The following is a 27,317-nucleotide window of genomic DNA, read 5'->3' on the forward strand; positions in this document are numbered from 1 at the left end:
GATACTTGCATTTCTGCAAGGCAGAACAAAAAAGTATCAATGATATAAAAGTGATAATATCTTGAATAATGTTTTCTTTTAAATACAGTCAAGGATAATGAAAATATTCTTAGTCTGGCTTCTTTTGTCCATGGCAAGAAAGAAAGACATGGCATGATATAACTCAGAATTCTCTAAAGTATCTTAGAGATGAAGTCAACTATGATAATACTGTTGTCTTCAAAAGCTTCCCCGAAAGAAACAGGGAAGTGTTAAATCTTTATGCTTTCTTTCTCTTTTTCCTGAGACATAGATGATTAGATTCATAGTTGATTATGGTATAGCATTTCAGGACTATCTGTGATTTTATTCTCCTTTTCTAGAGGTAAGTGAATAAATTAAATGGAGAACATATCAGTGGACTACAGCTTTTGAACAAATGGACAAATTCTGATCATTAGAGGAATAATGTCTTTATTAGATTGACAATATTCTAATAGGTTCACACACTTAGTGACTAGTTTGTTTTAAGCTCTTTTTTCATAGCAATTTGATATATTTGGACTTTGTGAAGATTAAACCATTCTTGTCAAAATGCAGTACAATTCTGTATTTAAGGATGATAACATTTATCTTAGAAATAGGCTACACAGGGCTGGTCTGAGCTAGTTTGGATCCATGCTGAAAAGTCTGAGACTATAAGTCTGTACTCAAGATTCTAAATTGGAGGTCCTTAGACAGAGCAATCCATGGACGTTGGGGAGGTTCACAAACTCTCTGAAACTGCATGAATTTGAAGGTATATGCTTCACTCTATTTTCCTAGGAGAAGGTCCATAGCTTTCATCAGATTCTCAAAGGCATTATAACCACAAAAGTTTAGGACCCAGAACTCCATATATTTAAAATAGAGAATCTTCCACTTTATTTTTTTTTTTAAATTTTTTTTCAACGTTTATTTATTTTTGGGACAGAGAGAGACAGAGCATGAACGGGGGAGGGGCAGAGAGAGAGGGAGACACAGAATCGGAAACAGGCTCCAGGCTCCGAGCCATCAGCCCAGAGCCTGACGCGGGGCTCGAACTCCCGGACTGCGAGATCGTGACCTGGCTGAAGTCGGACGCTTAACCGACTGCGCCACCCAGGCGCCCCAAGAATCTTCCACTTTAATCCCCTTCAACACAGTGTATCACTGAGAACAAGATACAGAAGAAGAAGAAGAAGAATCTACTTTGCTTTTCAACATGGCTCTTCTTAGGTCTGGAATTATAAATGTTTAAGTGATGTACTGGCAGCCCTTATGTCTTAGCTAAAATTGATTTGCTATAAATGAGCATTAAAAGGCTCCAGCAATGGCAGAGATTCTGAATTTTGTTTCTTTTGCTATAGGTTCCATACCATTCCAGGAAGAGTGGGCAGTTCTGACCAGCTGGGAAAACTGCCATTGGCCAAAGGCAATGCTTTTAGTTCACGTAATAGGTACAGTTTTCTAATTATAGAGCAAAGAATAAATTTTAACATTTTCCTTGCTGATTCCCCTTCCTGGATCTAATTAGATGGTGTCAGCTTTAGGTGGTCATGGTCAAAAGCTGCAAATGCAGCAAAGATGGACCTACCTATAATCACACCTAACATGGGAAATTACAGTTTTATGAAATGATAAAGAGTAATGACTTTATGAAAAAATTGCTTTTAACAGAAAGTTTTCTTAATGTTAAAATTTATTCAACTTGCAAATATTAATTCGAATTCCTTTTTAGGATTATAAGGGAATATAGTTTTAGTTTTATTCTAGGTGACATTTAGCCTCATTTTGGGGAGAAATGTGACATTTGTTAACACAATATTTTTAAATTAAATTTATCTAATATTTATAGTATTACCTTTCACGACAGAGTAAGGCAGTAGGTAAGAAGCTAAATTTTCCCCTGGTGTGAGAAATATGATATCTGAAATTAATTTTTTTATTTTAAAGGCTAATTCCAAAATACATGATCCATATATATAGTTTTCATGGGGACTTAAGGAGTGATAATTACATCTGCACATATTTATATATGAAGTTAAGCTATCATGCTTTTGTAAACTTTAATGTAAATATAATGGTTTTAGCCTTCAGGAACGTTAGTTTGCATTCACTTAAACATGAAGAAAAAGAAATCTTATTTAACATTGAAAAAACTGTATCCTTTATTTTGAATTATTGGACTAAATGCAAGATAATCCTTTTTGTGTTATAAAGTTGGAAATTCCTACAAATGTCTAAAATTCACACTGCTGCCATTCTTAAATTTGAGTGACCAGAAACCATCTAAAAATTGGTCTGTATTTGCTTTTGGTTTTCTAATCAGTTAATTGACCCAAGCCATTTTCAAAGAGAGATGACAATGTCTAATTAAAACTTGGAAATGACACTACATTTGAACTACTCCTGGCTTATGTTCTTGAACAACAATAAAGACAGTTAAATACCTCTTCTCTCTAATGCTCGAGAAACTAATCAAATGCAAGCACTGTTAAAAGCTAATGATTTTTCAAAATCCAGTGACTGTCTCCATGATACATAGATGACTGTGGTGGCAAAAATAAAAACAAATCAATCTGAGTTATCTATTTGCAAGTTAAAAATGAACATCACTGTTTGCAGGACTCATTAAAATTAGATACTAATTCTTCTTGAGGAATAGGAGTACTATTCTAGGTGAAATTTATCCCCATACCGAAGAGTGTGGATTTTTTTAAAATTATTATAACTGGCATTTTAAGCCAAGTTAAATTTATCACGTATTTTCACTATTACCACTTTAGATCTTTGATAGTGGGATGTCCAGATAAAATTGCCACTGGAATTTTGGATTTTACCTAGTAGAGTAGAAGTGTCTCTTAGTTTATAAAGCTTAGGAAGAAATTCTGACCCATGTGTATTTTCTATGTTGTTTATTTAATCCCAACTATTTTTAAAAATTGCTCTCATGCTACTTTCCCCAGTCCCAGCTGGTGTTCTTTTGGGGGATGCTACACTGGCCCATTGTTTAAAACAACATACATAATCTAGGAAGGCACATGTCAACAGGGCTTTAGGTTAGAGCCAAACCTGGGAAATGTTTTTCAAACAATTCTGTCTCCATCCTTTCAGTAAGAGGAGGAACTCTTGAAAGTGTGATGGGAAAATTGTTGGGACCTGTAAGGATCCTATTACTCTGAGAGTCTATGAATGGAATGGGTGGGAAGAATTAGTACAGCCTTCAGGTGGTAGCTGTAGGTGGTAAAGCCTCCAACAACTTCCTTCACTGAGCTTCCTAATGTTAGAGTCCAGCCTCTGCCAACCTCAGGCCAGCTGGAACCTGGCCTTGCTAGTGGTAGCCACAAAGAGCCGTTAGGCTCAGCTGATCATCACTGGGTGAGGAGGTGTCAGGATCGCTGTAGATCTGAGTCAGGGCTAAACTCAGGATTTCTTTCTTTTCTTTGTAAAACCGCAGTTCTTGTCCTGCTTTCCTGGCTTCCTCCAACTCCCTCAGGGCCATCCGTAGCTCTTGAGAGAGAATTCCTGGAGATTCCTTCTCTTTCATGATCCAGTCCAGGGCCATGTGGCTGCGCATCTTTTCATCTAGGGAATACTGGGAATAGTAGGAGATGACTTCCTGGAAGCCAAGAGACAAAGTCCAGTGAAGAGCAACAAAGGCACCTGTGTTCGTGGCTTTCCAACACCTCATTTCCTTTGTCCCTGCCACCCCCCACATCCACATTCATAGAGGTTTTACCAATAACTGAACCTCTCTGATGTTTACACACGGAAACCAAATCCCATGATATGCTTCTTAAAGCAAATGAAGGGCCAAGCTGGTCAAGCAAAGCAGGGTCACTTCAGGCTAAGTCAAAACACTACCACCAAGAATGACTCAATAATGTTCACAACAGAACTCTGACGTTGCTAGAAAATGTCTTCCTTAGAAAATGCATTCCTTCACACATGGATATTACCTCATTTATTCCTTGAACTCTTCTGCCCAGGATTTTCTCCTTCAGCAAGATGGAGTGATGGAAACAGTTATATGGAAAGATTAGGGTATAATTGGGTTTGGTCTCACCCCCTGCAGAAAGCAGGAGGCTTTGAATGAGGACAAGACTTAGAAACCAGGAGAGCCCACTTCCTAACAAGAGTCAATTTGTTAGCTTAAGGAAGATAGATGACAGTCCAAATGGCTCACAGCAACTACAAATAGAACTATAAAAGTGTATTGTGGAACATAGGCATTATCATTATTGATACAATGGTAACTTCATGTACAGTATTTCTTCTGCAAACAATTAAAAATTGGCCACTACCTGTCAATTTTCATGTGAAAAAAATTGCCAATACATTGTAACATAATGTATGGGTTTGATGGATACACTTTAAGAAGATCTTGTAGAGGGGATGCTTTGCTTATTTTTATTTTCAAGAACATATGGTATTTATTTATGACCTTAACAAATTAAAAACAACCATGGAAAAGTGTTTATAACTAACCCAGTGAGTTTCAAAGGCCTTTTATAAAATCAAAGGAAAAGAAAAAAAATAGCCAAAACCATTGTCGGCTACTTCTTTCTTTTCCATCTTTGACATTTTGAAAGCCAGACTTTCTAACCAAAGAACAACTAAAAACTCCTGGGGCTGCAGTGCATGGAAAACTCTTATATCCACCCACATCTAGCTGACTAGTAGAGGCTTTATTCCTCATACAAATTCCTTTTAGCAAATTCTCAAAAATAAATGGCCATCTTTCAAAGTCTAATGGTGCATAAAGAAAGCAAAGAAAGCATAAATATTGGAAGATAGCAGGTGAAAGCTGTTCAATACACAGGAGAGGGTTTGCCTTTGCCATTAAAAAAAGGGGGGGAAGGGTGCTTCTCATAGGTAACAAAGAAATAGTGAGACCCCATTTCTGAAAAACAAGGAAGAAACTTCCAAACCAAAAAATTGAGGTGACTGAATGCCAGCTTGCCCAGCTTTATAATCATTTCTGTTGCCCTTTGGGGACTTTTAGTGGATAACTTTACCATTCTTCAGTGAAGCAGTTCAGAAACAGTACATTCTCAAATTTCTTTCTGCATTCGAGAACAGAAGAGGGCACAAATTCTTTTTTAATATATATAATTTATTGCCAAGTTGGCTAACATACAGTGTATACAGTGTGCTCTTCGTTTTGGGGGTAGATTCCGGTGAAGGCACAAATTCTAAGGTTGGGCAGGTGTGTAGAGTAGATTTAGCACTTGATTTAGAAATCAAGTCTGTCTTAATGATCCCTCCATTCTGGCATTTAGTACAGGTAGCTAAATGAATCCCATGTCCAGGCAATATTCTCCTTAGCATGCCTAGTTGGTCAGTCCCTGACTCAAATAGACTGTTTTATATATTTTTTTCCTGTATCTTCTGCTCTTAATACATAAAGTACCAAATTTAAACAGAGAAAAATCCAAATAAAGGAAATCTAGGAAGATGACAAGCCATCTGCTCAGTCTCTATGACATAAACCTGTTCTTGATTGGAAAATCTCACCTGTCGGGAACACTTTGTTTCACGAAGGGCTTTTAGGCTTCCATTCCAGTGCAGTAGTTGGAAAATGGTCATCAGCTCCTACAAAACCCAAACACCTGTCATTAATCTCAAAGCAGAAATGTGAAAGAAAGTGTGAGAGATGGGTAGGACATAACTCTGATCCCCAACTATCTCAGGAAAATAGAATACACAATATCATCAGAACATTTTGAGACTTTTCAAACACCAGAGTCTCCAAGATTCTTGAGCATTCTTCCCTCCTCTGCCACATCCTCATTTGCACAATAAAATGACTAAGTAGTTGAAAAATATCTTTCAACATTAAAAATACATATACTGTAACAACTCTACATTCAAGAAGTTATCTAAATATACCAGCATATCTCAGAATGATGTGCAGGCAAAATTATTCATTGTACTGTTTTTGAAATTGCCTGAGGCTGGGAATATGTTAAATGATCATTTTTAAGGAAATGGTTTTAGAAAGTATGAAACTTAAGGGTAGCAGAATATGCTACTCCAAAATATAAGTTTAGGACATGTCATTCCAAAACATGCCATTTTGGTATATTGATTATTTTAAGCCAGAAGCACTTGAAAAATATCAAATGCAGGGAAAGTCTTTCCCTGAACTCCCCTTATCTGCCTAAAGACAAAAGGAACTTGTTTTGATAAATCTCCTCCTGAGGAATTTTATCAACCAGGGAAGACCAACTCTTACTATAGAAAAGGAAACTGGAAGTCCACACCATACCCAAACAAACAGTCACAAAGTATTATACATCCTATCTATTCTACTAAGGGCCCATTCATCTTTCTTAAAAATCATTTGCTATCCCCTAAGAGGCCTACATCTCCTGCCTCCCCTTTTCCTATCAAGATGGTATTTTATCATAAATTCCAAGCCACCTCAGGAAGATACTTATTTTTCCCTGAGTATCTCTCATGTATATGTGAGGTATATATGCTAATAAACTTCTGTTTTTCTTATGTTAATCTGTCTTTGATTTCAGGGGTCTCAGCTAAGAACTCATAAGGGTAGAGGGAAAATTATTTTCTTCCCCTACAATACATTCTTGCTACTGAATACTTTCATTCACGGAGAGAGAATGAGAAGGCTCTCCAGGTTCTAGTATAAAGAGTCTTTATGATGTGGTGTTAAAAGAAAAGCAAGATGCACAACACATATACTGTGTGCTGGTATTTGATTTAAAAGAATAGAAAACCCTTATAAATGTTTGCTTGTAAATGCCAGGAGAGTTCTGGCAAGATACAAAAGAACTGGGTAACATAGTTGTCTCTGGGGAGAGAACAGGAATGTCTGGGAGGATGGGGAGGGAGATCTCCCTCTGACATTCTTTGTTACCTATTGAGCTTTGAATCATGTGACAATATTACATATTAAAGAAACCATTTAAATTTTAGCCAAAAAGTAAATATAGATAACATATAATTGACAAACCACAGAAACTGTAAAATTCTCCTATGTTTATAAATTCAGTCAAGAAAATGCATAAAAATATGGGTAATAAAGTGTAATTGACCTTAAAACCAATCCACAGTCCCTATATCAAGTGGCCCGGGGCTGAGCACATCACTGAGTTTCTATCAGCATCTTTTCCCTTGATGATATGAAGGGCAAGGTAAACTATATACACATACTGAAGATTTTATTTTCCTAATGCGTCTTCCAGTGAAATTATCTGCATTTTTTTTTCATTTTTGGTCAGAGAGACTACCCGCCCCCCCATTGTGGATTAACAGCATAAACAACACACACAATGCAATTAAGGAAATTCCTGGTCATGACACTAGTTATGAAAACTTAACTTTGAGACAGATGTCCTACCGACCATTTAAAAAAGCTGATTGTTATTGTCTTTACCTCTGCTTGCTCAGGAAGAAGCTTAAATTATGAAAATGAAGAGACCTAAGGCATTCTAAGATTTCAGACATCTTAAAATTATTGAATTTTAAAGCTATAAGATGATCAGAAGAGCAAATATCACCATTCTTATGTCTAAAATTGCCAGTAGAATGTAATTTTTTTCCCTTCTTTTCAGTTTGGGGTTTTGTCTATATTCTATTATTCAAGTAAGCACTCAAAGAGCCCATAGAGACTTCAGTAAAAGCAAAACCATGTGTTTCTATTAATTAAAATAATTCATGGATACCAGCAGAATTACTCCTCCTACCCCAAACAGAGATGCCACTATCTGCCTAGGGCTCTGGTTCCACTGCTCAGGGAAGCTGCCCCTCTTATGCCCTCTCTTTTTCACTTCTCCCTGGTCCAGATTTTCAGTCTGTCATGTCACTCTGATAATTTGGAAAAGTGAGAGTTGGTTTGTTCTACAGCTAAATCTTATGTAATCTGCTTCTCACTCCTGTGCTTCTCAGCAAGGTAACCCCAGTGACTGAAGAGGGTAAATCTGTGCTACCTTTCTCATTGTACCTTTAAACCTACTCACTAGAGACTTGGTAGTCATAAAAATGAAAAGGAACACTTTTTATGTCCTGATAGGAAACAGTCTCTGTGATATTACAGGAGGGCCACTATTTCCAAATAAGACATCTCTTTCCGTTTCATGTTTTATTTTGTATTCTAGTGTATATATCCATTTTTTAAAATAATGCATACCACCTCCACTCCTCGACTTTCCCCCCAACCCAAGTTTATAATGGTTACACTCAGTAAAACCCAGAAAGATATAGTGAGTTTCTTCTGTGACTTTCAACAGCCCTCTTGATATTGTCCTTGTGGCCCAGTTTGAGAAACAGCCTACAGGGCTCTTAATTCCACCATCCTACAATTTTTGCCTTAGTAACATATTCTTCCTCCAATGTCTTCTAAGCTCTCATTCTTATCTATACACTAACTACTGCCCCCTTTCCAGATAAACTCTTGGCATTCCACCCAGCATTCCTCCTAAGACTTTAGCACCCACAATTCTGCCATGAACAGAGCCAAAAACTGTTCCCATGTCCCTCGGCAACCGACATCTCTCAAAAACTTCCCCACAGAGACTTGAACTGTTTTTCACTGTGGAAGAGCCCTCCTCCTTACCCCTTATGGTTTGTCCAAATTTCTATTCCATCCCCAAGGAGTTTTTGCTGCAGCAGTAACACAACTGCCTCTTTCTCAGTGCTGTTTTTGTTCCTAAAATCCCACAGGGAAGATGACCTTCTTTCTGCCTTCTTACATTACATCCCAATCTAGTCATTGCCTTCCTTTGTAGAGATGCTAATCTTATGATCACTATGTAAAGTATATTGAAATATTTCCACATTCTTCCTGTCCTACTTCTTTATTTTCCTTCATAAGACCACCTTTACTATCCTCAAATCTTCCCGAAGCTGTTTGAGCCCTTCTCTTAACCCCAGGAAATCCTTGTATGCCTCTCGTTGATTCCATCAGAAATCCCTGCATTATTGCAGATTGGCAAGGAGAGCAAGGAGAGGGCTGCTGTGGGCCTCTGTAAGGATTCTCTTCCTAGGTCATCATAATCCCCTGCTGCCTGGTTTTCATGGTTTTGTTTTCTACCTGTCAAAGCCTTATCACTTTAATTTTTTTTTTTTTAACGTTTATTACTGAGAGACAGAGAGACACAGAGCGCGAGCAGGGGAGGGGTAGAGAGAGTGGGAGACACAGAATCTGAAGCAGGCTCCAGGCTCTGAGCTGTCAGCACAGAGCCTGATGCAGGGCTCGAATTCACAAACCGTGAGATCATGACCTGAGCCGAAGTCGGTTGCCCAACCAACTGAGCCACCCAGGTGCCCCAAAACCTTATCACTTTAAAGGAAATATGTTTGGTGAGCTATCTGACCTGTTCCTTATTCATGTCTTTGTGCCATGCTTCTTGTTATGTGGCTGACCTAGAAGCCTGGGGAGTCTGGGTAGGCTGACAGGTAAACAAGAAGCTGGCCTATAAGTGGGGTTGGGACTAGGGTGATATTTGTTTGTTATGAATTTTCACACCTTCATTTTGAGTTTTTAAAATATTGCATTATAGGGGTGTCTGGGTGGCACAGTCACTTGAGTAGAATTCTTGGTTTTGGCTCAGGTCATGATCTCAGGGTCGTGGGATCAAGCCTCACATTGAGCTCCATGCTGAGCGTGGAGCCTGCTTAAGATTCTCTGCCTCCCTCTGCCCCTCTCCCTTGATTGCACTCTCTTTCTCTAAAAAAAAAAAATAAGAATAAAATAAAATAGTGCATTATAATATTGTCTTTATCATTGAATTTTTTGAAACTCCTTTAAATTTTGTGCCTGAGGTGAATGCTTAATTCTCCTTTTCTAGTCATCCCTTCTGGTGAGTCTCAGGGACAAGGCCAGCTTCATGAACTTGTGATCTGTGCAGTCACACAGGACCCCAAGCTTGATTTAAGTCTCCATCGACTTGAAATTCTTAGCAATTTTTTTTTCAAAGGCCCTGCATTTTTATCTTGTATGGGCCCCAAGAATTATGTAGCCAGTCCTGATCAGTAAAATAAATTTGATATCAAATGGAGAATTGAACCCTTTGTTTTCTTCATCTTTAGGAAAAAGTGCAAATTGCAGCTTTCATTCTTCAGTTTTCCTGGTTCAATTTGTCATTCATTTAGTTTAAACCACCACCAGCTGGGCTCTGTCCTCAGTGCTTCCTGGTGTTGCCTCCTATTAGGAACAATGCCCTTTCAGCTGCTTTGTGGGGAGAAAATGCATGCTGCTTCTCTCTAGAACTCTGTCTGGGAGACTCTCTTGGTTCTGTGATTCATCAGAAATAAGAAAAACAAACACTGTAAATGGAGAACTTGAAAAACAGGTGGGCACCATCTCCCCACCCAAGAGAATGGATTTAAGAGGAAATTTGTTTATGGGATGAGGTTTTAAAAGGCGACCTGGAGAATTTAGCAAAGATGTAAATAAACAAGTCGTCCTTGGACTGCATTAGGCTTCAGAGTAAATATATTAACCAGCTTCAGTCAAAGTCTGCCTCAAATCTGACCTTGACAAGACCCAGTGGCTAGTGCTGTCGCCATCCCTCCCCCCACACACCAGGCAATTTTCTGTATGGGAAGGCTACCCAGCTTCCCTCCCACGAAGTGAACGTAAGCAGAAGCCTATCACGTTTCCTCTGAGTGCTGCCTCCTTGACAGCCCCCCTGGAAAGCCTGCAGGCAGTCAGGAGACACCCGCCTTGTTTTTATATGGTATAGTCATCCGTAGCTAGATACAGACATACGTCTATTACCCACCAGGGGTACTGAATTGCTGTGTCGGCTACAAACAGCCCAGGTCTGTGGTCAATTCCCATTACGTGAAGAAACAAGCTGATGCATTTAACCCAGGCCACCAAGGAATGTGCTGGGACCCAGCAGGCAACCTAGAACTGGCGGAAGGAAAAGAGATGTGTTCCACAGCCGTCCTCCTGGGTTGCCAGCATCCCTACTGGGGGAGTGAGTTTGGATTTTTCCTGCCCTCACATCCTCTTCCTTTGTCCCCCATCCTGTTCCTAGCCTCTGTTCTGAGAATTTATGAACCATTTCCACAGTTTGATTCAAGTTATTATTTCACATACTTAAATACCTTACTACATAGACCACACAGAAAACATACAGCCCATTGCAAGGTAATTAAAGTATTACTAAAAGGGGGTTGAGTACAGCCTTTCATAGTATTTGGACAAAATTTTAAGAATTTTTAAAAATCCTGCCTCCCTCATCTTTGCCAGATTAATAACCTAATTACATTCAAAAATCATTCTTAGTTTTCTGAAAACAGCTACTAAATCACATACAAGCTTCTATGTACTAGAGCAGGCAGCATTCATTTTATAGTAAAAGAAGTACAATTTTCTTTGGTTGGGGTTGAGAGGGGAGGAATTAAAATAAATGAGGTTCTTCCTTGGGGAAATTACTGTACTAGATGCTGTATAAATGTCACGTTATGTGCATTCCACAAAAATCCTACACAATGGGCATTATGATTCCTATTTTATAGACGAGAAAATTGAGTCTCAGAATACTGAAGTGCCCAGGTGGGAAGTGGTAGGGCAGGTGTCACACAGTCTATCCAATTTTGACAAATTGGTGTTCTTTCTCTTGTGTTATCCTCTTCTCTTTCATTTTTTTCTCTTTGACTTTAGATTATTTATGGGGGAAAAGTATGGACCCTTTACAGTTCCACCCTTTTATCCTACAGCAAGAGCCCTGAAATATTTAGTGCAGGGAGGTATCTTTTCCTCATTTGAAACCTTTAGGTTAGTTAAAGTTGCCAAGGGAATCCATCTGGTAGCCTTTCAGGTGAAGCAGTCTTTCTTCAGAAGTATATATAATAACAGTTGTCAATATTCATTGAGTATTTAAAAAAAAAAATTTTTAACGTTTATTTATTTTTGAGACAGAGAGAGACAGAGCATGAACGGGGGAGGGTCAGAGAGAGGGAGACACAGAATCTGAAACAGGTTCCAGGCTCCGAGCTGTCAGCACAGAGCCCGACGCTGGGCTCAAACTCACGGACCGCGAGATCCTGACCTGAGCCGAAGTCCGCCGCTCAACCGACTGAGCCACCCAGGCGCCCAAATATTCATTATTTACCATATGCTAGGAACTGTTCTGGACTCTTTCTATATTGTCCCATCTAACGCTCACCATGGCACTGTGAGGTAGTGCCAGTACTAATAGTCTCCCTAATTTACATACAATGAGGAAACAGATTTAGAGGTGAGAAGCAGAGCCAAGCTAAATTGGGCCAGCCGACTTCAGAGTCTGGGCTCAGAATCACTGAGCTGATGCATGCCCCTGTCTATCCCAGAGGGTATGCTTTAGGGATACCCAGTCTCTTCAAAACCAAGACAATCAGCCTCAAAGGCCAGTGAGACCACTGCCACTTAAAAAGAAAACAGGATGGTGCCTGAGTGGCTCATTTGGTTAAGCGTCTGACTTCAGTCCAGGTCATGATCTCACAGTTAGTGGGTTCAAGCCCCACATCAGGCTCTGTGCTGACAGTGCAGAGCTGGCTTCAGATCCTCTGCCTCTCTTTCTGCCCCTCCCCGACTCATAAGTACTTACTCTCTCTCTCTCAAAAATAAATAAACATTAAAAAAAAAAACAAAACTGGGTGACTGAATGAAGAGAGGGTAATTTTGAGAACAAAACAAATGCCTAATGAAGGAAAATACTGATTTTTAAAAATGGGCAGGAGGGACGTATCCACCTACAAAGTGGCTATGGCATTGCAGTCCAGAAAATAGTTTGAAAGGTATTTGAAAGCTGGTGGCTTCAGAGCTCAACTGTAAGACCACTGTAAACTACACCATAATGAACATTTGGGTCCATAAAACATTGTATCTTTGATTGCTTCTCAGAATCTAACAACAGAAATACTGGAGGTATAGTCTCTTCATTATAACATTGTGTATTGATTCCTATTAGCATTGCAAAAAATATCCAAGTTTAGTTTTTTTAGAGGGCACACATTTCATGCCCAATCACTGCTGAATTTTCATCTGCCCAGTCCAATAAAAGATAACAGTTGGGACTGTGAGCTCAGAAATTAGACTGCACGGGTCTGAACCCTTGCTCTGCAATTGACTAAATATGGCACATTTCCTTTCCTGATGACATGGGGATAATAAATACTCATATGTTTATTGTGAGTGTTAAATTATGCTATTTGTTAAATGCTCAGCACAGTGAGCACAGTGTCAGACAAAGTAAGCATCCAATAAGTGTCAATGAGTATTATTCTTATTGTTAATGGTATTGATTTGCAAATAATAAGTAATATAGTTCTTCAGCTCTATTATTGCTTGTCAGCAGTGGATGAAACAGAGTTACAGCTTGATAAATGTTTTGATTTAGTTAACAATGGGTGGTGTCAGATCTTGTTTAGTGGAAATGCCAGAAGTGAGGGGGGCATTGTTTGATGTACACTGTAGGCAACTTCATCTATGACTTCCGAAAATTAAGAACCAAATGGTCAAAACCAACACTTCAAAGTGTTCAGTTTGGCTGAAAAGGAACTTTGTACTGAAAAGCTGGTGAAATGTTACAAGGTCTTCAAGTGGTGGTGTTCCCCGGCTGTTCCTTAGACTTAAGCCTTTTACTTCCCTTTAAGAAAGCAAAGACTCTGCTTTGTTTGCTTGTTTGTTTTAGTCTACTGAGGTGTGGCTATAATGGAGCTACCATGCTGGATTCTAAGAGGGTTAGGTTAAAAGGCCCAAAACAAAAAAAAAGACTAGACTATTGGGAAAGGAGATGTTAATGATAAGAGTGGCATTCTCACAAGTTTCTGGATTGTGTAGCAAAATTAAACATATAGCAGGAAGTCAGATACCTGAAATTCCAGCATGGTCTTCCCCATGTTTGACTCTAACATGTAGTGGTAGGCTCCAATGCTGGTGCTGGGGTCGTCTGCATCATCCAAAGTGCCCTTGGGAGGAAAGCAGAGAAGGAAAATATTATGGATTTTCCCTCCTCTTCTTTTGGTGTGCACGAATTAATGCCATGGCCCTACAGTGAAATTTCTATTTTCCTGACCTTTCAGGTGTGCATTCTACAACCAAGTGTCCAGTTGATTTGGGATAAAATTCTTAATCTCATCATGACTCAGAGTAAAGAGGAGGATTTTGTAATCAATTTGAATCTAGATTTTGATTAGAATGTTAACTAATTATATACTTCCTAAAAGAATAATTTTCCCAAAGTAGAAATTCCTGTATCTTGCACAAGGTCTTTGCTGTTGATGGTGGTAATGTTTGAGTGGTTGCCCTTTGAGGCTGCCTTCATCTGTTATTTGAAACATTGAAATGCTGACCCTGTTCTGATTTGATGGCAACCAGGCAAGATTATATAACTGAGAGGGAAATAATTCTCTGGTTGTACGGACCATTCATATTTTACTGCCATGATTCTTAATGGGAGTTCTTATAATACGTTGGTGTTTGACCTGGAGACATGGATCTTGGTGTATATTTTTTCACTTCTGGACTGCTTAATCTTTAGGAAACAAGGTGGGTGGGTGACGAGTAGAACTGAAATTTCCCTTCAATTTAGTTAGGGGTAGTAACAATAAAAAAAACTAACACAAGCTGTGGGCTGGCATTGGGGCCTGCCCTTTAGTATCCCAGGGCCTTGGATTTCTGGGAAAGTGGGCAATGCCTTTGTGAGACTGAACAAACAACTGCCAGCGTCAGATACTAGCAAATTTATAGCTTTTGAATGCAATAACATTAACATGCCGCTGCTGAAATATTTATGTTGGCTTTTTAAATATCCCAGAGGAAATCCATCCAGAGCCTGCAAACCTTATATATTCTCTTTCCTGAGAAATTTCCATGAAAAAAATGATAAATTACATTTACACTGAGGGCCCCTCCCTGCTCCTGAGTAAATTCCACACATATAAATCAGGCATCATTTTCCTAACTCTCTTCCTCAAAGGCACTTCAAATTTACAGGGCAAGAAAATAAAGGCTTCCTTTCATCCTGACAGCAGATACAGAACAGAGCCCCCTGATGTCTTCCTGCCAGGTCAACCACTCTCTGTCCCTTACCCCTTCTCTTATCTCTCTTGGGGGTGACAAGAGCATTTACGAGGGGAAAAGGAACAAAAGGGTCACTGCTAGGGCGATAATGTGTCCTTCATTTTCAGCAGCTTCTCCAAAATGACAGAACATTTATAACCAGATTAAGGTAATCAGAGAATGTAAATCTCAGATGGGGTTTATCCATGCTAATGGCAAAATCAGGAGGTGGCTAATTCCCTCAGTAATGCCAAGTTCCTGTTTTTGGAGGACACACACAGAGACACCTGCCACAGTAAGAAACCAAGGCTTCATCCATTGTAGTTTGCAGGTAACAAGTATCAGAAGCTTCACATAATACAAGGGGCAAATCATCTACTCCTGGATTTCTAAGACAGTTTTTGTTCTTATAGCATTTTGCATTAATTATGTCCATTATAGAAATTTTCTCTGTAAAAAGTTTTCAGCTCTCTGAAAGAAGTAATTCCTATTAAGCATGATAATTCTAAGAGCTAACAAATATTGGGAATATGGCTTTTCCATATCTGAGCAGTCAGCCTTTCCTTAAAAATACAGATTGCCAGATTCCTACACTGGCTGGGGAATTGGTACTTTTACTAAAGCACTTCAGATAATTTTTATCATCAGTCAAGTTTGGGGGAAAAATGAGCTAGTTTATCTCTACATTAAAACAGTATTCAGTTGTATGCATTCCCAAACCCTAAAAGAATCAACGCTTTTCAAATAGCTAACATTCAAGTAAACAAATCAGGATGGATCAAATTATCTACTTTGATTTAAAGTTTGGTTAATGGTGATCCAGGGCGTCTAAAAAATATTTCTGTGATGTGGCATAGGAAGACAGTTCCAATTTCTTGATTTCTAATCCAAGTGTTAGTTTTGTTGAAAATCAATGATTTCATGGGTAAAACTTAAACTTGCACAATTCTTTTTTTTTTTTTTTTTTTTAAGTAAACTCTATGCCCAGTGTGGTGCTTGAACTCACAACTGAGCCAGCCAGGCTCCCCAAGTTCTTTAAAAAAAGTTCCTGCACAAGGAACTCCCCAAGTTCTTTAAAAAAAAAAAAAGTTCCCCAAGTTCCTGCACAGTTCTTAAAGAATTTGCTTATTTGAGTATTTCCCAAGATTGAAATGCCTCAGTGTTTCACTGCAGCCAGCTCTACCCTAGTGGGTACTCACACTGGTGGAGGCAACTGCTTCCTGCACACTCTCCATAATGAATTCCTTAGTGATCCTTCGAGAGGGCAGCTCATTGAAGAGGGAGTTGATTAGGGCCACTTTAGCTGCATCCCGTCTGGCCTCAGCTCTACTTAGGCAGCACTTAAGAAGAAAAGAGAAAAGGAGTTATTACAGGATTCAGCATCTCACCATTTTTTTCACTGCCTCAGTGGATCTCTGGACATTTCCATTCATACATTTACTCTCTGCACCTATTCTTCCTTACTCATTGCTAATCCCCTGAAGATCATGAGATTATCTTTCTGCCCTAGAGTCCATGAAAATGTCTTGGTTGGTCTTCAATTGATTTTTGTCTTATTTTACTGTCATTGAATGTCTACTCTGCACCAGCGGCTTTGAAAACTGTTAATAAATAATAATAAAAGTAATAATGGCTACTACTGTGTACTTGGTGATTACATTTGTCTTCAGTGCCTTCCTCAAATCCTTATTTCAGAAGGAGAAAAATGTAAGGAAAGAAGGAAAATGGGAGATATATATTTTTTTAAATTTTTATTTTAATTTTATTTTTGAGAGAGACAGAGAGACAGAACATGAGCAGGGGAGGGGCAGAGAGAGAGGGAGACACAGAATCCGAAGCAGGCTTCAGGTTCTGAGCTGTCAGCACAGTGTCAGATGTGGGACTCAAACCCATGGACCATGAGATCATGACCTGAGCCAAAGATGGACACTTAACCATCTGAGCCACCCAGGTTCCCTGGAGATATTTTTAACAGAATAATTGAAAACAGTTTCCAGAGTTAGACTGCTTAGATTCAGATTCAAGCTATGGTACTTATTTGCTGAAAGACTATAGGCAAGTTAGCCCTTTCTGTGTCTCAATTTCCTCCTCTGTAAATGGTAATAATAGTAATTCCTATGTCATCACATTGAGGATAGGCACAATTAGTTAAAATAGGTAAAATCCTGAGAACACCTGACACATGGGAATATCTCAGTCTTGTATGTGCTTACATGTCCAGGTTAGGACAAGGGAGCTAATGTCAAAATCTATTGTTTTTCTTTTCCAGCATTTATCCCCCACTTTCCTTCTAATAACCATTCCCTGATATTCTTGAGGATCACCCTTTCCACCTTGCTCTCAGTCCACACAGTTGGGTGGGATATGCCCTGTTTGGTCTTTCTGAAGTTAGGAACCATAGGCAGACTATGATTAGCAACTCATTAAAAAAAATAATAATTCCTCCTAAAAGTAGTATTGCTCTCCATTCTCCTAACCTCACTTTCCTGTGGCTCACATGGGTCATTCAATGTGTCTTGATTCTTTTCTATCCTGTTTCTTTTGTTGTCAGCTACAACTCCTCTTATTCAAATTCTGGCTTAGCATGGACCCTGGGGGTCCAGGTATAGGGATGAAGCCCTGTGAGAACTGCACTGTCCTTGGAGCTCACTCCTACTGGAGGGTGTGATGCCATTTCTCCCACAGGTTCCTATGAACTGCCAAGGGTCGTAGAACCTACTCCAAAACTCCTGGTGGGAAACAAGCCCTGGGAAGAGAAGCCCAGAAGCAGGTCCTGGTCAACAACGTGGACAGTCACCTCTGGCTCTGCTACTTCATGATCATGAGACCCGGGCTTCCTAAACTTTGGGATGTATTTCCTCACTGAACAAATGGGGAGGCCAGGCCCTCTGGTCTCCAAGGCTCCTACCACCTAAAATGCATGCTTCTCAGAATCAGTAGTGGTTGGTGACTGATGTGAAAGAACAGGGAAAATACCAAAGATCCCAATTTATTTTGTAGTTTTGTAGCCTCAAGAATTCACTAATTCCACAGGGAAAAAGCCAAACCCCCTCAGTTTGCTTTCCACACCTCCCCACCTCTACCTCATCTGCCCCACGCTGACTATGCGGACACTGACTGAGGAACACTTCAAACTCGTGCTCTTGTATCTTCCAGAGGCTGGCCTCTCCTCTCCATCTCCACAAACCCAGTACGAATCCCCTGAGGTCAGGATCCAGCCCCTGTGATTTTCCCACTGCAACCTCCCTCTTTGGACAGTTGAGACAACTATTGTAACGATCCCATACTTGGCTACGGATCACTTCTTCCTGCCCCTCTCCCAACCTCCAGGTCTGGGAAGGCAGCTTGTATACTTCTTGAGCATCCTTCAGAGTGCCTGCTCCCAGGGTCAGCACTTGGAAGTGCTCCACATGGTTAGGGTCCAGATGAAATAACGACAAAACTTCTGAAATAGAAACGTGACCCCAGGGAGGATGGAAAAAACGTGCAGTAGCCTAACAAAACAGCAATTATACACAGCTATTTTAATTTATAACACAGAGAGAGTTCCAATATCTCCTTTTAAATAAAGAATGGTGCTGGGGTGCCTGGGGGGGGTGCTCAGTTAGTTGAGCATCTGTCTTAAAAAAAAAATTTTTTAATGTTTATTTAATTTTGAGAGATAGAGACAGAGCGTGAGCAAGAGGGGGGCAGAGAGAGAGGGAGACACAGAATCCGAAGAAGGTTCCAGGCTCCGCAGTCAGCACAGAGCCTGACATAGGACTCGAACTCACGAGCCGTGAGATCATGACCCGAGCCGATGTAAGACGCTTAACTGACTGAGCCACCCAGGAGACCCTGAGCATCTGTCTCTTGGTTTTGGCTCAGGTTATTATCTCACAATTTGGTTTGTGAGATTGAGTCCTGCATGTCAGGCTCTACACTGACAGCATGGAGCCTACTTGGGACTCCCTCTTTCTCTCTTTCTCTGCCCCTCCCCTGCTCTGTCTCCCTCTCTCTCTTCTTCTTCTCAAAATAAATAAATAAACTTAAAAAAAAAAAAGAATGGTGCTAAAGTTCTAAAATATATATGAAAGTGATTTGGGGTTTTTCCCCTTAGAGTTGAATGACAAGCAAGAAGGCTTTGGGATAGCTTCAGGCAGCAAAAGCCTTTTAAGATTTAGTTCTCTCCTGAGGTTTAGGCTACTTTATTCAATTAGGGGGGGTCTGGACAGATAGGTTGATTTTGTCATATAGACTTGGCTGAGAATTTATGGAACACTGAGTTCTGAATCAGTGGGCTTTCATGGAAGCTCAGGTGTTACCACTTCCAGGAAGTTTTCCCTGACCACTCCAAGGTGAGGGTGGGAGGATCACTGTTTATGAGAGGCATTCACCACACTGCCATGTAATTATCTGCCAGTGCTCTGCCCCATAACCCTAGGCGGTAAGCATCCTAAAGGCAGAGTCGGTGACTAAGTCATCTTTATGTCTCTGTACTTGAAATATAGCTTGTTGAATGACATTCAGCTTGTTGCTGTATTCAGTTGAATACAGTCTAGAAAATTCAACAAGTCTTTTTTTTTTAATTTTTTAAAAATATTTTTATTTATTTTTGAGAGACAGAGACAGAGCATGAGTGGAGGAGAGGCAGAGAGAAGGAGACACAGAATCTGAAGCAGGCTCTAGGCTCTGAGCTGTCAGCACAGAGCCCGATGCAAGGGCTTGAATTCACAAACCCACGAACCGTGAGATCATGAAGTGAGACAAAGTCAAACACTTAACTGACTCAGCCACCCAGGCACCCCAAAAATTCAATAAGTCTTTAAGGCACCTGACAAAATGCTCAAAAAACCCTCAGAAAGAAGAGAATTAAATACATGTACTTATTATTTTAAAAATCCCATTTCAATATACCCTGTATGGTATGTATAACACAGTAATATAAAAATCTATTAATATGTGAATTTCTGAGGGATAATTGCCATTAGTTCAGGCACTCTAAGATTACCATTTTTGCTTGAATGTAGAATATGTTTATTATTCTTTGTAAAGTCAGTTTCCCATCAGAAAGCAAAGTTTTTGCAAATATTACCTGACATCTGTAGGAGTATCCCATTTTAATAGGAATTTTCTTTACAAAATCTATGATAGAGCCATTGGGGGTTTTAGAGTTTAGAGAAATTAGATTCAGATCTGGGCAATCTTAAGAAACTTTATATAGCTTTCTATCTAAATAATAGCAATTTAAACTGTCTTTCATAGAGAGAGACCTAGTAAACACTACTTAGATAAAAGAAGCTATCTATTTTAAATAAGACCAGCTAAGTAGTAGATCAAAGGCGCCACATACATTTACAACCAAATGGCACTGCTTTTGAGATCAAAGTGCTGCTGGGCTGAGAGAACAGAAGAGCCTTTTCCCAGAAAGCATGAAAAAGGACTACGGAGACTTCACCAATATCAAGATTTTAAAGCAGACACATGTCTTTACTTATTTTATTGTTTCAATGTACAGAATCTTTGGTTAAAATGGGGGAGAAAGTGTACCAATTAATAAGTACATAAAATAAAATAAATTCTGAATCATCAAAAGGCTTTTCTTGCTATTGTTCTTTGCATTTCTAAAAGACAAGTACTTCAAAATGTCTATAATGTTAACCAGCCGCTTTCTTCTAAAATTTAGAGCTACAAATCCAAGCCAGTAAAGGCTGCATATTTTTCTTTAGGGATATTTAAATGGGATCTCTCAAACCATAAGGGCCTGCACTTGGGCAAGAAATGTAGCCAGAAGCAATCTGCTTGGCAAATCTACATCAGAGTGTGGATTCGGTTGTAAGAATAGGTACCATTACGGTTACCATCAGTAGGAAATGCTGCAAGAAAATAAAATAGGGTAAGTGACAGGACACTTTATTCATGTGTCCAAATTGGTCATCAAAGACATCAGTTGGAGGGTGAATGAAGTATGATGTTATTTCAAAACAACTTCCTGCTACAATTAGACTTCCCAGGTTGTATGGTTTATTCTCAGTTTTTCAGCCAGACCCCAATCATAAATACAGATTCATAAACCATGCCTTATCCGCTAACCATTCTTACTTGTTAATATAGAGAGACAACTTCTGTCCTTTGCACTTTGTTAAAGTGCAGAGCTGGAATATTTAATAGTTGAGATAGTCAGCTGTGGATTTCTTAGGCATGTGAAGCCACATGATTTTCAAGCAGCTAGTAGACCCCACTCAGACATTTATCTTGATGCTCAGATGCCTTTCATTTGTTGATACATTATAAATCACAATAATCATTTCAAAGCCTCCTGGCTCGAATCTAAAATTAAAGCAAAAAATAAAAAATAAATAAAAGAGTGCGGCAGTGCTGAGGAAAACTATTGGAAGGCAGTGGTACCCAGCCCCAAGATAGCTCCCCATGATCTCTGCTCCTGGCATCCACACCCTTATGCAGTCCCCTCCCACACTATTCCAGGGCTGGTGTATGTAACCAATAGAATGTGACAGAAGTTATATGGTATGTCACTTTCAATATTAGGTTATAAACGGGACTGTGGTATCTGTCTTGGTAACACTTGCTTTCTCTCTTAGATAGCTTTCTCTGGGAAAAGGCCACTGCCATGTTGTAAGCAGTGCTACAGAGAAACACACATGGTAGGGAACTAATGCCTTCTGCCAACAGACATCTGAGTGATATTGGAAGCTGATCCTCCAGAACAGATCAAGCCTTCAGATGACTTCAGCTCCAACTGACAGCTTGACTATAAACCTCCAGTATGAGACAATGAGTGTAAGTTTTGAGGTAATTTGTTACCCAGCCATAGATCACTGATATAAAGGCATTTCTCTTTGTTATCTTATTTTGCAGATAAGGAAACAGAGGTCATATCCCAAGGTTATATAACTTAAAAAGTGACGAAAAAAAGATTAAACCCCAGGTCTCCCTGACTTGAGAGCCAAGATTTTTAACTACTACACTATTGTGCTTGTCACAGAAATGGTCACACACCTTGGAATAGATGGAATAAATAATTTAGCTAAAATCTCATAGCACTCCTCAAATTGATATAGTTCTTTAGCCAAAGCTCCTATTTTGATACTCTTTGGGTCATTTTGACAAAAGACTTTAAGATTGTCTCCTCCCATCCCCGCATGACAAATTCAACTTCATTCAGAACAAAAAGCCAAAGAGGAAGCAGTATGCTGTGGCAAGCAACTGTGCTTAGTGAAGAGGGGAATGTGCTGACAATTATTCTATATCTGCTTCCTTTCTACTGTCCTTTTGGTGCTTTCCTCTAACTGGGCAATAGGAAGAAGAAAAATGGAGAGAGAGGTCAGCTATGATTAGATGAGAAGATCAAATGTCATCCCTTGTAGGAAATTTCTAATGCTGGCTGGAAGTTACCCCTTGATGAAGTATGGGGCCAAGAGAATTTATAATTCTACCACATATGAGTGCTCAATAATTTTAAGAAGTGTTTGCTAACTCTTCAAGAGAAAAAGTCATTTAAATTAAATGTCCCCAACTCCATTAGATAAGAAATTACCCCAAGACCAGTTCGTTCTTGCCTTATATTTTATTTTGCATGCTAGATCACCAACAAGCCACTAAGAGCCTACACTGTGAAGATCATTGATAAGCCTAGGCCAGGATCTGAACCAAGAGTTCAGAAACTTTAGTGTTCATAGTAAGATCACTGGGGGAAATGGTTAAACATGCACGTTCCCGGGCCCCAATCTGACCAATTTAATCAGTTTCTTTAAAAGGATTGCAGTGGGGAGGTCTGCATTTTAACTTTCTAGGTGATTCTGAGGCAGGTGAATCCAGGACTTCTCTTGGAGGCTTCTGTCCCATTAGTGTCTCATTTGTAAATATCAGGGTCAGAACCATGATTTTGTGGGGACTGAAGTTCACACAATTTGGTGGACCTTGTTTAAGGAAAATATGAAATTATGAATTTAAAAAGTTGGCACTGTGATTTGGAAGGAACCTAGATAGAAGCTTCACTGGCTTCATGGTTGAAAAGTCTAAGTCTCTCCTCTACTATACAAAAACATTCTATACTTCTATACTCTGGTCACCAACACAACTATTTCCCCCATGCAAACAAATTCTCTGACACCAGCTGGATGTCCTACATTTTAACATAATTCTTAAACTATCTACCTGGAGATAGCATCACATCCCATAGATTAATGGCTCTGTCCTACAAGACTGCTCCCACTTCAGACATCAATAGCAAGTCCAGGTTGTCACCTAGGTTTCTGATTAACCTGTTAAAAATGAGTAGTTCCCATTACTCCCTCCTCTTCTATCATTTGCTAGAACAACTCTCAGAATTCAGGAAAATGGTACACTTATTAGTTTACTCATTTATTATGAAGGGATACAATTCAGGAACAGCCTGAGGAAAAGATGCATAAGGCACAAATGTGGGAAGGGGCTCAGAGTACCATGTCCTTCCCAGGTGTACCACCTTCCCAAAACTTCCATATGTACACTAACCTAGAAGCTCTCCAAGTCCCATCACTTAGGATTTTTGTGGAGGATTCATAACATAGGCATGATTGGTTAGATCTTTGACCATCAATGATTAAGTTAATTTTTAGCCCCTCTCCTAAGAGGTCAGTTGCTTGGTCTGAAACTTTCAATCTTCCACTCATTTGGTTGGTTCCTTTGGCAACCAGCCATCATCATTAGGGGCTTTTCAGAAATCACCTCATTAACATAAACTCAGGTGTGGAAGAAAGGGTTTTTTTGTGAGTAATAAAATATACCTTTTTATTCTTACCACTTAAGAAGTTCTCAGCATTTTAGGAGTTTTGCGCTAGGGACCAGGAAGGATAAAGACATATGTGTTGAAGGATAAGAAATATGTATTTCTTATTATAAATCACAATATCACAATAGGAAGTCCACCTCTGCTATCATCAAAATGTTAATTTCTCACTAGTGAAATTGCTTCTACCAAAGAATCAAGGAATGCAGTGTTCAGGTTGAAAAAAAAATTCTTTATGACAGTTCTAAAATTAGGCCCTTAGGAAGTATATAAGCACTGCTGATTTAAGTAAGTGAGGTCTCCATTTTCCTTTTCTGCTCAGCAGTTTTTATTCCTTCCATGATAATTTCCCAAACTGTGGCACTGTACAATGGCAAATTATTCAACCAAGATTAATTTGTGAGTCAGTAGGTTGTCCTGAAATAAAATAGTAACTTATCAACTTTTTAGGATGTACAGAAGTTCTTAAGTAAAATAAAATTTTGGGTGTCATGTACATGTTATTAAAATAGAAATGCCTGGGGTGCCTGTGTGGCTGGCTCAGTAGGTTAAGTGTCTGACTTTGGCTCAGGTCGTGATTTCACGGCTCGTGAGTTGGAGCCCTGCATCGGGCTCTTTGCTGATGCTGATAGCTCTCGGAGCCTGGAGCCTGCTTCAGATTCTGTGTCTTCCTCTCTCTCTGCACCGCCCCCCAACCTCTCAAAAATAAACATTAAAAAAAAGGGAAAAAAATAGAAATGCCTAATAAGAAATGAATTTTAATGTTAATTATTTATTAAATACTTTACAAGTATTGATAAATGTGTTACTGTTCCTAGAAACCTGGTTAGGCTGGCACAATTTATACTCTGAACAGTTACTTCCCTGAGAGCCTTCATTTGATTAATAATTTTCCCCATGCTTAGTATTAGAAAATAGGAAGAATACATGGGTTGAATGGCTGTTTCTGGACCTCAAGATGTTACTGTACATACATCTCAACTACAGTGTTTTCCATAGGAAAGCACATGGAAAGACATCAATATAAGTAACTTTTTTCCATCTTAAACATCAGACTTTTTAGTATTTTTCATATTTTTATTTATTTATTTATTTATTTATTTATTTTAATTCTCTTGTGGCTTCAAGTTTTTTTTTTTTTTTTTTTTTTTGAGAAAGAGAGAGACAGATGGACAGACAGACAGCATAAGCAGGAGAGAGGGCAGAGAGAGGGGGGACAGAGGATCTGATGCAGGCTCTGAGAGGACATCAGACTTCTGTCTGCTGGGAGACTGAGCCACCCAGGCGCCCCTTTCATATTTGTATTTGAAAGACATCAAGAAAAAAAAATGGTTTGTAGGTCCAAAATGTACAAAACTAAGTTAGGCACACTTAACTCAGTCCCTACTAATGATAGCCAAGGAGTTGAAAAATAGTCTATTTAAGAAATTAGATTTTTGAATAAGAACAGTAATAGCAAATGTGACAGATCGAATCTACGTATGAATTCAGACCTGAAAATGTTGTCCCCCTTGGGGTCAAGGGCAGGTCAGTGTTACTTAGGTGGCATTCCCTGAATGGCACATTTACCCAAGGGATGTCCTGAGCTGGGACTTTGCAGGTGGCAAAACCAAATAAACTGACTGAGAGGTGAGAATTCTTGCCCAAGTCCTTTAGGCTGTCAAGTCTGTCATTCAGGTGGTTGGAAAAATTTTGCTTTTGGGAATCAGAGTTCAAATCTCAGCAAGCGACTTGCAGAGTTGTGTGTGTATGGCCTGCCAGCTCTGGTCAGTGTCACCAACACCTCTGTTTCATCCTGACAGCAAGGCATCAGCACAAAGAATGCCGCAAGCCAGGCCCTGCTGCTAATTGTCCCCTTTTCAGTTCTTTAAGACCTTGACTGCCCTGGTCTAAGCATGAACATTTGCATGTGTTCCAATTTATCTAATTGTGGATATATTAGCATTTTTTCTCCTTCCAGATGGTGATGTGAAAAAGGGCAACCGTTGAAACTCAGTCACTCAAGTTAATATTGCGTCTCTTTCTCTGTAGGTCAGGCTGGCTGCAAATATGTTGGGAGCAATTTGGAACTCTGTGTGTGCTGGGAATCGGGGTCTTTGCTAGGTATGGGGGAGGGGAGTGGTCTGGGAGTCCAATTTTCAGAGAAAACTCACCAGTTCCTGTCAACTGAAAGAAACGTTTCATGCACATGGTGGGTCAGAATGTTATTTTTATAATATAAACCACCTGGCCTCCTCCTAGTTTACCTCTGCTGCAAATGCTATTCTACACACATACCTAGACCAAGGTCCCTGGTAACTATTACAAAACCATGTTGTGTTTTGCTCCTTGCGTTTTTTTCTTTCCCTTTTTTCTTTTATTCCTTTGCTTTTTTCAAGTTCAGGTGAAGACAAGATGAATTGATCAGGGCTCAAAGTTTTGGTTTATTTTTATAGTTGCTTTGATGTAAAAGGACTTGGCTCTGATTGCACTGAGAGGGATGGAGGGGGGACGGGGCAAGATGGAGTCAGCTTTTCTTCCTCACTCAGCAACTCGAGAGACAGTATCTTCCTAAAGCTCATTCAACTAGGGGCTTGGAGACTCCTGTGAAGATAGTCCCAAGTCTTTATTTACTGTGGATTCTCTTCCCAAGCATTTCTTTCACTGCACTCTGTTCTATTTGGAGGCCAAGCATCTCTGTTCACTTTGCTCACTAAGAAAAGACACAGATTAAAGTCAAGGAACAGGGCTGGGGAATAAATACAACATCTCATTAAAACAACATGCACTCCTGGGATGCCTGGGTGGCTCAGTCGGTTAAGCGTCCAACTTTGGCTCAGGTCATGATCTCGCAGTTTGTGAGTTCGAGCCCCATGTCTGGCCCTGTGCTGACAGCTCAGAGCCTGGAGCCTGCTTTGGATTTTGTGTCTCGTCTCTCCCTGCCCCTCCCCCACGTCTGCTCTGTCTCTCTCTATCAAAAATAAATAAAATGTAAAAAAAAATAAATAAATAAAAAACAATATGCACTCCCAGTTTCATGGGCAAGTCATTAAAGTCTTGACATATGACTTTCAAATGGGAAGGGGCTATAACTAGCCTTCCTATCTTTGGGTCTCATTAGTTGCAACACAGGATGCTTTCCTGTGGAGATTTCTACCAGGAAATGCCTCCTTTAGAAGTTACGTTACATTGCATGGTGTGTTGTGCATTTGGGTCAAGGTGTACAAGTCTGGAGACAGAGAAGAGAGGTCATGGATGATTTCAAATAGAAATACTTTGCATTAAAACAGCTTTAGTGTAGGGTAAGAGTCTCAATTTTCTGGCAGGAACTAAATCTCTATTTGGGACACAGAATGTTAAGGCTAGGCCTTATTTAATAAACAGTGAAAAAAACATTATGATTCCATTTCACCAAGTCTATGAATTAATCATATTTTCTATTAGTCCATGTCTCCTGGTAAAAACTTACTTTTATAAACTTAGTTTGTTGTGATTTAAATATACTTTTAATTCCGTGGACTTTGAGAAGAATCATTCAATGCATGA

General features: G+C 39.5%; 1 protein-coding gene across 1 annotated transcript in view; it reads right to left on the bottom strand.

Moving 5' to 3' along the window:
• Nucleotides 1–1,083: 1,083 nt before the first annotated feature.
• Nucleotides 1,084–27,317, bottom strand: part of LIX1 (limb and CNS expressed 1) — a 59,240-nt gene continuing 33,006 nt past the window's right edge. Inside the window, exons 8-11 of the mRNA XM_047089549.1 lie at nucleotides 16,222–16,362; nucleotides 13,834–13,929; nucleotides 5,518–5,595; nucleotides 1,084–3,619 (exon numbers count right to left, since the gene is read on the bottom strand). Of these exons, the coding sequence (XP_046945505.1) occupies nucleotides 3,332–3,619; nucleotides 5,518–5,595; nucleotides 13,834–13,929; nucleotides 16,222–16,362 (603 nt within the window). The 3' untranslated portion in view covers nucleotides 1,084–3,331. The remainder of the gene's footprint in view (nucleotides 3,620–5,517; nucleotides 5,596–13,833; nucleotides 13,930–16,221; nucleotides 16,363–27,317) is intronic.

Source organism: Lynx rufus, unplaced genomic scaffold (assembly GCF_022079265.1).
Source record: "Lynx rufus isolate CCGP_SWC_20201006 ecotype Redwood Valley unplaced genomic scaffold, mLynRuf1.p SCAF_1, whole genome shotgun sequence".
In the NCBI taxonomy this organism is placed as follows: Eukaryota; Metazoa; Chordata; class Mammalia; order Carnivora; family Felidae; genus Lynx; species Lynx rufus.